The sequence below is a fragment of the Dendrobium catenatum genome, unplaced genomic scaffold, assembly GCF_001605985.2.
Source record: "Dendrobium catenatum unplaced genomic scaffold, ASM160598v2 original_scaffold_231085, whole genome shotgun sequence".
In the NCBI taxonomy this organism is placed as follows: domain Eukaryota; kingdom Viridiplantae; phylum Streptophyta; class Magnoliopsida; order Asparagales; family Orchidaceae; genus Dendrobium; species Dendrobium catenatum.
The window spans coordinates 160,359-173,731 of record NW_021549493.1 but is presented as its reverse complement, the minus strand read 5'-3'; the positions used below and the strand labels follow the sequence as shown (position 1 = coordinate 173,731).

At 33.4% G+C, this 13,373-nt stretch overlaps 1 protein-coding gene across 1 annotated transcript; it reads right to left on the bottom strand.

Annotated features, from left to right (window-relative positions):
• Nucleotides 1-1,962: 1,962 nt before the first annotated feature.
• Nucleotides 1,963-8,850, bottom strand: LOC110097198 (beta-galactosidase 2). Its single transcript, XM_028692567.1, is given in 20 exon segments — nucleotides 1,963-2,280; nucleotides 2,368-2,686; nucleotides 2,810-3,015; nucleotides 3,103-3,204; nucleotides 3,281-3,391; nucleotides 3,500-3,609; nucleotides 3,695-3,804; nucleotides 3,908-4,077; nucleotides 4,323-4,487; nucleotides 4,585-4,703; nucleotides 4,966-5,053; nucleotides 5,147-5,252; nucleotides 5,363-5,451; nucleotides 6,085-6,228; nucleotides 6,492-6,584; nucleotides 7,162-7,236; nucleotides 7,581-7,628; nucleotides 7,630-7,689; nucleotides 8,289-8,384; nucleotides 8,498-8,850. Coding segments are annotated over 20 exon segments (2,520 nt in total). The 5' UTR covers nucleotides 8,696-8,850; the 3' UTR covers nucleotides 1,963-2,169.
• Nucleotides 8,851-13,373: the final 4,523 nt, after the last annotated feature.

Below are 13,373 nucleotides of genomic sequence, written 5' to 3'. Positions count from 1 at the left end.
GCAATAGTTGGCAGAGACATTAAGAAAATTGATATTTGGCCTTCTTGGCCGATTTCCCTTTGGGAGGCTTTGACTTATTAGGCGACTTTCCTTTTTCTACCGATGACCTGGTGTTATGAACAATAATATCTCTACCTTTGGTAATCAAAAGATCAGCCTCCGTGTTAGAACATGAAGCAGAATCTGCTTCAGAGATAGTCTTCCAAAGAGTCAGCCGGGGTTTGGTCTTCAGCTTGAAGAGTTGCAAATTTATTTAAGAGAATAATATTGGGAGGTTGCGGGATCCTGAGAGGAGCCTGGAATCCAGAAGAGGCAGAGTCTTCTGTGGGAGAGTTAAGATTGGGTAAATGATGGTTTTCTTCAGGTGGAGGAATAGGGATAGTTACAGGAGGAGGTTTAATGGTGCTTGACGGGTTGGGAGGAAGCTGTCCAGAAAGAGAAACAGGAGGGAGACCGGTCACTGTGGGCGTGGGATTGGGAACAACAGTGTTGTTGTTTGGTTTGGAAGGGGGCTGAATGGAAGGAGATCGATGGGGGCGGGTTGATTGAGGTCTAGAGGTGCTGTGTCCCCTAGGTTTGGGAGGCTGAGGGGGTAAAACAGGTTGTGGATTGGGGTTTTTAGGGCATAAGGAGAAAGGGTGTATCAGAGAGCCGCACCCTTCGCATTTTTCTGGTTTCCAGTCGTATAACACTTTCGAAATAAGATCTTCACCATTAATGTCTATCGGTATTTCATCTGGCAAAACAGAGTCTTTAGTGATAAGAACACATACCCTTGCAAAGGTTAGTCTAGTGTGATTTGCAGTGAGAGAGTCTACAAAAATCGGTATGCCTATGAAGCTTGAAATTTTAGAAATGCCAGTTGGGGTCCAAAGCGCAAGAGGGAAATCTACTATTTTGATCCAGATCGGGATCGGAGCAGATTCATCACGTTTTGGCTTGAACTTTGGAGACCACCTTTGCAAGATGAAGGGTTTTCCCAACAGGAATCAGGGGCCTCCCGAGAGTACCATTTCAAGATCTTCCTCAGTAGAGAAATTCAACAAGAAAAAGCCATCAACAAGAGAAAGGAGGGTCATAGAACCTTTTAGAGTCCAAAGCCTTTGCATGGATTTGAGCAGTCTCTCATAGTAGGGACGAGGGCCAAGAGAGTACCCAATAAGAGCGGAAGTCCAAATATTCTTGCCTTCAAACAAGTCTTCAGCTTTAAAGGAAAGCTTTTGAGGAGGGGAGTAGAAGGAGACCGGGAAAGTAGCAGGCTTGACGGAAGAAGCCGAGACATTAGCAGCCTAAGTAGGCCCTCTATTACCAGCCAAGGTTAGGCTGCCAGGAGAAGGACCAAGAACCGAAGAAGAAGGAAGTGGTGGAAAATCGGAGGTGGAACAGTCCATCAAGGGAGGGAGAGGCCCTCCCGGACGTGGAGCGAAAAAGAGAACTCAAAGCGGCTGAAATCCTAGCAGAGCGATTTCAGCAAAAAACCACGACACACGCACAACGTTGCCTTAATATGCTAGGAGATGAAGTGAACTAAGTTTATTGAACTGGTTCGATTCAACTCCCACCTTATTTAAGGTTACTATAATTATATTATACTTTGATTTTAATTCTTGTTCTGATTAGCTGATTTTATATGCATTTATTATTGAAGAATTCTACAAATATTTGAATACTGAAAGAAATTATTCTTAAATATTTAAGATGGCATAATGTTTATATAAATTATTAGGATCTTTTAATATCTAAGTATGTAATAGAATTACAATGTCATTATATGATCAGATTGAACCATTCAACCAATCGTCGAATCGGTTCAATGACTTGGCCAATATTGGAAACATTGATTCTTTTTATAGAAAATGACATCAAAGGCTGAAGTCAATTAATTTTACGTAGACTTCAATAAATATATTCGAATGAATGAAGAAATTATTCTTGAATCAATGTTTCCGATTATCCAAAATTTTAAGCATTTCGATTACTTACGATAACAAAATAATGTATTTACAACCTGTGATCATCTTTTGCAAACCATGACTTCGCTTCCGGAAGCTGTACTAATATTTCTTTGAATCTTAGATTTTAGAAATCTGTACTGAATTGTGTATGTTCATAAGAGATAAAGGTGAAATTCAGACCTTATTTTGTTTAGTATATGTAGCCATAATGGCCTTATTCACAAATGGCCTCCACTGCAGAAGCTTTCAATACACCTGGGCATGGGTCTCCTCCAAAAACTTCAGAAATAACTGCCACTGAGCACAGTTGCTGTCCTAGGCATTTCTACAAATAGACAAGGCATTCTTTGTTTAGATCTTTCAAAGGACTTAATTTCCTATAGAGAGTTACATTAAAGGAAGGAAAATCTACCTTTACAAACACGTCGTAGGATTTATTGGCATGGCAGTTTCCAACTGAGTAATTACCGCAGGCTCCTTGAGGATTCCCAAAACTGGCAAACTTTATAGTCGTCATCCTCTTTCCTTGCTCACAAGATAGATGGACCTTTGGATTCTTATAGTCTTTAGTACGCCAACTAATCATGGATGGCTGCCATTCAGACACATGAGCACAAATACTTCCTACATTCCTAGTTGCCATGGAAATACCAGTCGGATCTCCACCCCATTCTTCAAACAAGACCATCAAATTGCCTGTTGGGTTTAGCCATGAGCGAGGAACATGGTACCTGAGATTTGACAAAAAGCTTCTTTTCCTACCGTAAAAATAGATAGTAAAAAAAAAAAAAGGGTCCCAAATGAAACTTTAGTTTAACAAGTTTTGTGCAAGTAGTGTTTGAACATTATTTTACCATCTTTGAGAGGGTGCTCCACAATTGCTTTGGCACTTGGTCTCATTGAATTCTCCGCGATAGTCGCATGGACTGCAATCGCCAGTTGCAATATAACCAGGCCAATATCTACCTATGCTTTGCCCATTTATCCACAGTTGCCCCTTTCCCATACTAATCATATCAATAGCCAATGGATCATTTCCCTCTGGTGCATTGAAAAAGGCCTGTAAGAAGGAGAATAAGAAAAGATTGCGCATCATACATTTTATACTATAATGTTTAATATGCATATCTTTTGGAATAGCAATCACCTTGTACCATGTTAATGGTTGTTTTGGGAGTAATTCTCCCCACTCGACTGAAGAGCTACCACTAAGAGTGTGAAGATTTAGAGCTTCTCCTTTCAAACCAATCTAAAAAGAGAAGAAGAAAATTATGAGCTTCTATGGTGAAAAAATAAACCAGATGATTGATATTAAGATGAAAAACCTGGTAGGTCCATGTCTGCGACGTAAGATCTCTCCTTCCTTCATTGAGACCATTTAAAGTGACTGGACCAAGAACCCCAATATTCCAAGACTCAAAATGCTCTCCAACATTCTGAGTTCAATTTATTGAACTTCATTCTATCATCGATCTTAAATTATAGTAAATTTTAGGTGCTTCAATTAGAAAAGTGCACCATGAATGAGTCTAATAAAAGCTTACGGGAAGACCAACTGATGCACTTAAGATAGAAATTATGTTGTTGCCCGCCCACAACTTCACACTTCCAGAATATGTGAGTCTTGGATCCTGCAAACCAGCATAAGCCGAGCCTGCCATATTTTGATAAGCATCAAACATTTAGCCAACAATTACAAATTCTGCCACCATTAGTTTTGATTGAAGAACCTGCCTAACCTGCTAGCTGCCCATTGATGAACACGTTTAAAGAGTGACCTGCAGACATCACAGTTAGAACTGGATAGGCTCCACTCTTCAAAAAGCTTTCGTTTTCAGCAATGTCAACACTGAAATGAAAGGACAACAAATATTGATCCAATATTCATTATCAAAATTATTGATTTTGAATATACAGACAATATTCAAGGCAAAGAAATGTCTAGTACTCACTTTGTCCTGTACCATAAGTAGTCAGTACTATCTCTAGTTACATTTAGTTGCTCCAATAATCCCACGAAGGTGAATGACTTATCATCATCAAAATTGATGTCATCACTGTATGATAGCCAAGAGAAGTTTCCAACAGGATTCATTTTCATCAGTGAGGTCTGAGCTCCCACCTGTAAAAGCAACATGATATTTTCTTTCAGTGTTTCATTAGATTTTGAAGGTTGCAGATTTTTCTGACAAATTGTAGAATAGAGAAAACAAATTGCAGAATAAAGAATTTACGTTTGAGACAGCTTTCTTACTACTTTTTAAAGTAATTTTTTTGTATAAAAAATTTTCAGTTCAAGAAATTTTCTGTCCCAAATGAAGCTTACATCAACTTAGAAGAGCTTTTTAAGTACAACTAAAACCTCACCTTGGCAGTATTGAAAATTGTGGTTTTGCAATCTGGAAGGATGCTAATGGACCATGGTGGAAGATCATAATGCAGTCCATTAAAAGTAACCTTGCCATAAAATTGAGTATCATAATTGGCAAGAAAAGCCGCACAATCTCCAGAATTTGACCTGAAAACATGTGACTAATAAGACAATGAATTAAATAGTTAGTTCAGTTCCTATTTATCTTTCATTCCATATTAATTCTACCCCATTAATACATAATACATATAACCATACCTCTTGAGAATTTCCAAGTGTCTTCACAATAGGATCACCAGAAATCAAAGCTGTTTCACTCAATTTAATTGCTCTGTGCAAATCCTTCAAATGACCCCATTTTGGTTGTCTCAAAAGTCCTAGTGAATAAAACAAAGTAATATATCTTCATAATTTTTTTTAAAAATAGAATTTTTATTCATAGACATTAGAAGAGTTATGAACTTAGGAATTAGGACTTGAGATTTAAATTATAGTTTAGGATAAGAGATTAAGGCTTCGTTTGGAACGGCTTTTTTATTGCTTCTTAAAATAGCTTTTTAATTTAAAATTTTTATATTAGAAAGTTGCTTTAAGAAGCAGTACGAAAACTGTCTCAAACGAAGCCTGAAGTTGGCTCACCAAATTCATCAATTGGGGCATCATAGTCATAGCTAGTTGCTATGAAAGGGCCACCAGCTGTGCGGCCAAAGTTTGTTCCTCCATGGTACTGAATGAAAAATGGATATATAACTTTAGTTCGCCATTATCACGTACATATCTATCAATACAGCCACTGAATCAGCAAATATGGAATTCTGACCATATAGTAGTTAGCAAAAGAGCCTCCTTTTTGTATAAACTTTGCTATGGAAAAAGCCAAGTCCTCAACAGGCCGGTGTGGCACTGGACCTCCAAACCCTGTGAACCTGTAGTTTACTAGCCGAATCATATTCTGTCTCACCCAACTCTTAAAAACTTTTTTTTTGAAGTAAACTTTATGTATATGTTATGGAAGAAAGAATATCGAAATAATTACCAGCCAGTCCAAGCTTCTGTAAACATGGTGGGCTTGTAAGGTTGATTTGGACTGAAATAATCACCATAAAACCCATTCCAGGTATTGATCTATAAACAAAAAATAAAAAGTTTTATAAGGAACAAAATTACAAAACAGATTACAATAAATGGAATGCTGTCATGACCATGTGACCTTAGAATAACATAATATAATGTAGTAGAAACTTAAAACATAATATACTTACAAAAAAAAAAAGTTTCATGATAGTTCTTACTGATTTTTTAAAGCAGCTTTTTAGTATAAAAAAAATTTATTTGCGAAATTTTCGTATTAAAAAGCTGCTTTAAAATACAGTAAGAATGTTATCCCAAATGAAACCTTCGTCAATTGATTATATAAAATTGATCTTAATTTATTCTCAAAGAGACTATTTGTGATCAATCTTGAATAGTCAAAATGATAAAGTTGAAGAAATGTAGTACTTTAAAACTAAGCTTTCGTCTAGGAAAGCTTTTTTATTACTTTATAAAGCAAATTTTTAATACAAAAATTTCTATTTAAAACATTTATTGTACCTAAAAAGCTGCTTTAAAAATTAATAAGAAAGTTGTCCAAAATAAAATCTAAATTTGATGTATATGAAAACTGAAATAACTCTTTTGGGGTTTTTCCCTTTTTTAAAGCCTCATGATTTATGAATTATACAGGTTGCCATTATAGAAGGCATATGAACTGCTTACAATAGGATCAGGAGCATCATCTTCTTTACACATGATCCATGGGACACCTGTGTCGAGTCCTGTAGCCATCTGTGCAGCCCAAGCCGCATAGGCCTTTGCCGGTTCGCCTTGATCCCACTCTAATGGTCCAAATTCATTCTCAATCTATATAATTTTAAGAATAAAAACAGCAATTTCCTGTTATTATTATTAGTACTATTATTATTATTATTATAGTGAACATCATAAAATAGCAGAAGTTTAGAAGAGAAATTATTGTGTGTGGTCACCGAACGCCGTTCATAGGCAAATTAGGACGCGCCACGTCACTTTTTAGTTGTATACCGGATGATGTGGCGCATCCTTATTTGTCTCCAGACAATCCAGTAACCTTGCATTATAATTTCTCAGTTTTTAAAGATACCTACCTGACAGAGAATGATGGGGCCACCTTGCCACTCGAATAGTCCTTCAGACTTCATCATGGAGACAATCTTTACAGTGAAATTCTTCATGGCAGCCTATTTCCACAATATATTTCTTCTTTATAGGGACTTCACAAACATATCAATGCACTTTTATTTATGAAAGTAATATCTTTTATGCTAATTTCCCAAAAAAAATATCTTTTATGCTTACAACCATAGCATCTTTTTATTTAAATTATATATCAAAATATATGTATATAAATATATTTATTTTAAATAAATAAATGCTATAAATATTCTTATGTCATTTAAAAAATTAAAATATTGTAAATATTAAATTTTGTGTTAATTATATAATTAGACAAAATTTATTAGTAAATTTGTGAAGAAAAAGGTTTTTTCATGATGTCTTAACAAAACAAAATTAATGAGTTTAACTTTTTTGAATATATTTTGAGATGAATTTAATATAAATAATTAATATCATAATCATTTAAATATATATTTAATAATTATAAAGTCCATGACCAAAAACATATGTGGATATTCTCATACAAATTTTTTCCATTAATAAATCAGTCTTTTTATCTTTTTGGAATAAAGCAATTGAGTAAGAATGAAGGAAAGGTAGGTTTTGGCTAAAAGAAACAAATATGTTTTGAATCTATACCTTGAAAGGTTCATTATCAGTTCGAAATTTGATCCCCGGAACATATTTTAGCCAAACTGGAAATCCTCTGCTTGACTCACAAAATTTAGTCTCAAAAAATAATTTTAATTTAAGGCTTCGTTTGGGACGGCTTTTTTAAAGTTTCTTAAAGCAATTTTTTAATAAAAAAAATAATTTTTATTTAAAATTTTTTTTCAAGAAGCCATAAGAAAGCCGTCCCAAATGAAACGAAAAGAAAATATTGCTAAAAAAAAAGAAGCATTAGTTTGAAAATGGAAAAAAGGAACAAAATATTCTGATTATTTTTTTTAGGAAGAGTTTAAAATTTTTTTATAATCTTAGAAGGTATATATATTGAAAATCAAAAATTATTTGTTATCTCAAATCTTTTTAAAGTTTCTTTCCTTTTGAAAACTAACCCCAAAGTTCCACTCAGCGCAGATGTAGGGCATGCGGAGGTGACGGTAAGACACCTGCCTGAACTGCTTTGATAAATCGAACCAGATATATCATGTCCTCAAAATAATACTGCAAAAATTAAAGAGAAAAAAGGAATTATCTAATAATTTAGTATTACTATATTGTACACAAATCATTATATCTATTATAATAATATTTCAAATAAAAATCAAATATTAAAATAAACATAAAAATGATTCTTTTTAAATAAATTAATTTAATAATATTAAATTGTATATAAATAAACATAAATATTATATGTTAATTAAATTAAGAGTATTATTAGATAACAACTAAATTCACTATATATTGTATCACCTAATAATTTATAGTATATATATTTATATAATATAATATAATTATATAAAATATTAATAGGATAAAATGTAAATAAAATATTGATTAATTTCTATACATATAATAATATATTTAATTTTATTCAAATATTAAAATATTATTCCCCTAATATAAATTTTTTGGGGTTAAGATATATAAATAGATATATATTTAAAAAAAATAATAGAATCAGTGAATTGAAAGAAAAAATAATGAGAAGCTTAACACTCAAAATTTTGGTATTTATAAAACTCATCTTATTTTTTTGAATAACTGATTTCATCGAGTCATTAAAAATTTGTCAAAAGAGAAAGGGAAAGAGGAGCCCGAACCTGTCCAGGAGAGGGTTCATGGCCGTTCCAGAACACATAGGTTTGTATAACGTCCAGCCCTCCATCTTTAGCCTTCCCTATAAGATCCGCCCACATCTGAAAGAAATCCGAAACCCCGAAACAAGAAATCAGAGGCATTAGTGCATAAAAGCCAAACAGAGAAAGGAAGGAAAGAAGCCATTTTTGTCCTTTAAGCCAACAAAGGTCACCTCTGGAGAGCTTCTCGGGTAGTGAATGGAGCCGGAGAAGAGAATCCTCCGCTGCCCATTTATTATAATCACCTTGTGGTCGTAGGCGACGGCGGCGGTCGCCGGAGTTAACAGAGAAAGAAGAACGCCGGCCATCGTCGCCGCCGCAAAAAGCAGCGATTTTTCCTGCAACTCCGGCGATGGCCGCGTGCAATCCATCACTCTGCTCAAGGCAGACCCGACGAATAGGCTACGAATTGCTGGATTAGTGGGTGGGACCTGGATTGAAGCCTGCAGAGGGATTTTCGTATAAAGCTGCAGGAAGGTAGTGGGCTTGTACTGAAGTCTTTACAAAAATTATTTTTTATTCTGCAATAAAGTTATATGGTTCATCCCCATCTGTTATATTATTTAATATATTTGCAGTGCCAACCAATCCCATGTGCATGGGAACCCGCAACTAGTTTAATTATTTTTATTTTTTTTTCATTATTATTTAAAAAAATTGATTAAGAAGGATTTATTCGTCATGCATTGAATTTTTAAATGTTTAATGATAATTTTCAGTAATTTGAATGTGTTTAGCATGTGCAAATTAAATAATTTAATTTTTTTGGACATATAGGTTAATTAAAACAAATTCACACGCAGATTACATATGTAAGTTTCAAACATAAATTTTTTTAGTTGAAAGTCAAAGTTCTCAATCAATCAATAAATCAAGATGACCTATATTTAATTTGGATGAATCAATGATGTGAGTAAGATGATAGAGATGGAGATTTATATAATAATAATGGTTGAGGCTCTTTCCGATAATATATTGGGCCTTTGCCCAAAAATGATTAATGATATCCGTAAGGTGGAGCACAATTATAACACTCAGGATAATAATGACAAAAATAATGAATTTTTAAATAACTATAACAAATTTAATCAAGATGATGACAATTAAACTAATCTTTCTTTCTCATAAGGTCATATTTTTTAGTCACATGTAAGTTTTTTTTGGGAGATATTTAGGCCAATTAAAATAAATTCACACACACATCATATACGTAAAACTCAAAAACCTAAATCTCTTAGTTGATCGCAATATCTCATAACTAATAGACCAATATGAGTTGCGTGTCATGAATGCTCGAGGACCTTAGAAACCAAGAGGCTTAATAAGATTGCATCACGAAAGAAGCTAAAAAAAAGTTGATTGCAGACCAAAATACCTGAGCAAATGTCCTAGGTAATTTTGATAAGAGGATTATTAATGAGCATGGTGCATGAATGTTTTTTCTTTAATTTAATATTTATTTATATTAATAATAATTTTATTATTATAAGAAAATATTGCGCACTTCAAAGTATAAATTTAAGTCTTTTTTTTGTAAAATAAATGATAATTTGAACATTATATCTTATTTTATGTGATTTTATTTAATTAGAATCGATCAGATTTTAGCTAATTATAGCTTCTTTGAGTGGCAATTTAGATCAGATTTTTGCTACTTATAGCTTCTTTATCCAAGCATCTCGTCTCCAAGTTGTCCACATAACTGCAGCCATGGCTTTCCTCTGCATGGTCTGCATGGCTTTCCTCTGCATGGTGATTGATTTCTAAGCACAGTTCTTCATATAAAAATGTTTAGTCTTGAATTACTTGTGCTAATACTGTATTCCTTAGCCGTGAAGCATGATCAATTATGGTTTGAAGTTCCTTTTTGGTCCTGGGGGTACTCATTATCTTTCTTGGATCCCAAGCATCCTTCTTCATTGTTGAGCTTTTTGAACAGTATCAGAGCTTGTTGTTAGTGAATAGTGATCGACTTCAGCTTGTCTTTTGTTTCCATTTTTTAGATCCAATAAAACTTGAAATCACTTAACTGTGAAGGTAATCGACCAAACTCAGCATTAAGACACTCTTTTAGTAACCATAAATTATGCCATCCAAGGCTATCATTGTTATCTTAAACCATAGAAGAGGAACTTAGAATATGATGCACATGCAATTTATCTATCCTTAAATAAAGGAGATTTTTATATTCATCTGATTGACCATATTATGAAAAGTGCATTGGTGCTTTAAAGTTTTGATTGCAAGCAACTTTTTCTTATTCCTTGTCAATGAGATGCAAAAAGAGAATATTTTTAATTAAAAAGTAGCTAGAGAGAGCTTTAATTTTTTTATTTTTTTTCTAAATTAATTTTTAAAGTTGATTATCAGTTCAATAGAGTTTGTAGAAAAGTTTTTTTTTTTCCTTAAAATCAATAGGAATTGTATGAATTCAAGATAATCCACAGAAATCAATAAATGAAGGAAAAGGACCACATGAAAAACTATAAAAAAATAGCATGGGTAATCGGAATATTTTATTTTGATGGCAAATAGAAGCACGGTTTTCAAAATCGGACCAAATCGACTGGTTTGATCGGTTCAACCGTGAACTGGTCATATGACCGATTTCATCATCATGAAAAACTGGCTCAAGATCAAGCCGAATTGAACCGCCTGTTTAATCGACTAACTATTGAACTGGTCTTCATTTTATAATTGACCGGTTCAATTCATAATAATATAAAATATTTAATTAAATATTAAATTACTTTAATTATACCATATTTTATTTAACGAGCTAATTTTTTTATAATAATTATGTATCAATTAAGCACCAACAATTCATACCCACATGGTCCCACCACCCCATGTGAGCTCTTAATTCATGAAAATAAGAAAAATTATATAAACAACTAAGACAAAGCTCTTAAATGATATAACCCTTGTTGGATCTAATGTTTCAATGCAAGGTGGTGTTTCTGTTCATCAAAGAAGAAATTTCAATGATGCTCTATTGGTGATTATGGAACCTTCATCCATTCTTGTGAAGACTACTTCCCCTATAATTGGTAAAGGCAAAGAAGTTGAGAATGGAGTGGTGGTGAAAATGCCTTGCCCCTCTTGTAGTATTTCTCTGTTGAATAGACCTAATGATTTTGAAGCATCATCTTCCTTGGGTATGAAGCTTTATGCAAACATGTTTGGTAATTTGAATGCTAAGTATGATATTCTATATAAGGAGGATTGTTCTGTTAAAGTGATTCTTGATGAGCATGCAGACGTTTGTTTTAATGCTCAAGAAAGGAAAGTTGACAAAAATATGTTATTAGAAGTTGTGGATGATCGCGATGGATTGGTTGCTAAAGCTCATATTAATCCTTGGTCTAGATGTCCGAATATTAAAATTAATTTTTCAAAAAATGAATCCTTTCTATCAGAAGTTGGGGTTGCTAACAAGTTGCATGAGTCAAGTGTAAGCTTATTCGAAAAAACTTTAATTTTATGCAGTAGTTAAAGTTTTTGGGAAGGATATTCCAGTCCAAGTGATTGCGGAGGAGTTACGTCGTCAATTGATGCAATTAGGGAAATTCCACCTTACTATCCTTAGTTTAGGTTGGGTTTTATGCTCATTTTTCTCTCTTGAAGCTATGAAGAATATTTTATCAAGAGGTCCTTGGTATGTGAATGGTCATATAATAGGACTTGATAAGTGGACTCCTAAATTTTCACCTACTTCATTTAAAGGCTTGTCATCTCCTATTTGGGTTAGTATGCCACATCTATCCTTACAATATTGGGATGAGATTAATGTGACAAGAATTACATCATTGGTAGAAACACCCTTATTGATTGATACCATATGTTCCAATAGGGAAGAATAAAGTATGCAATTATTTGTGTTTGTGTTGCCTTAGAAAATTAACTCCATATGGGATTTTGGGTGGAAGGGTTGAATGGACAATTTTTTCAAAAAATGGAATATGAAAAAATTTCTATATTTTGTTTTAAAAGTGGACAGATTGGCCATTTGATCAATGAATGTAATCTGAAGGAGAATGTAGTTTGTGATGAAGGTGTGGTCAGGTCTAATTTGAAGGTAATATTTTTGAAAAGTCTCTACTGAGGATACGAATAATGGGTCTTCTTATGGTCCTTGGGTGCATGTTAATTATGGGAGAAGAAGGAAGTTTTTTTATTGCTAATTATAAATGAAACCATAAGAGAGTTTTGGTTAATAAAAATGAAAATCTTTGAAAAGAAGTCTCTATCTATCTCAAAAAAGCTCAGATGAAAGACAATCCTACGCAGACCTCTAGATTGGAGGTGAATGATAAAGAGTGGATTAACTCATCTGTTTCCAATGATGTAAATATTGATTTGCTTGTGATTATTGAAGAAGAGCAAGGAAATACTTAGTTTGAAGCCTATAATGGTAACATGGATTTAAAGATAGAGGAGGTTGTTATTAGAAGTCAAATGAATAAGTGATGAAGGCGTTTACTCTTTCTGTTGATGGTAAGGAATCATGTTCTTATAACTTTGATATACCAACATATATTAATATGTTCAAATTATTGGAATCTTGTTGTAATGAAGAGAAGACCAAGGGTAATACTTATTTAGCTGATTCGGGTGTAGACGATAAAGAAGATGGAGAATTAGTTGAGGTTGAGGGGAAAAATGTTGAATTAGTTGATGGTTTAGATGATGTAAGTTTTGGAGTGGTTAAATTTAAACTACAAAAAGAACTTAGATCACTTGGAAAAGTTAATTGTCTTACTTGTAATAGAAAATGTGAGTTGTTGAATAAAGATAGTAGTGAGAGTAATCCCACTTTATATCTTAAATGACATCAATTGCTTTTTAGAATTATAAGGGGGCTAGGAAGAGTGAAGCCTCTCAGTATTTGAAGGAGTTTGTGAGAGACTTTGATACGTTCTTTGTTTGGCTTGTTGAAACTAAGATTTCATCTATTGATAGATTTGAGTTCAATAGATTTATTGGTGGTAATTGGGACTTCTTCCTTTTTCCTGCAGATGGGTTATCAGGTGGTATCATGGTTTGCTA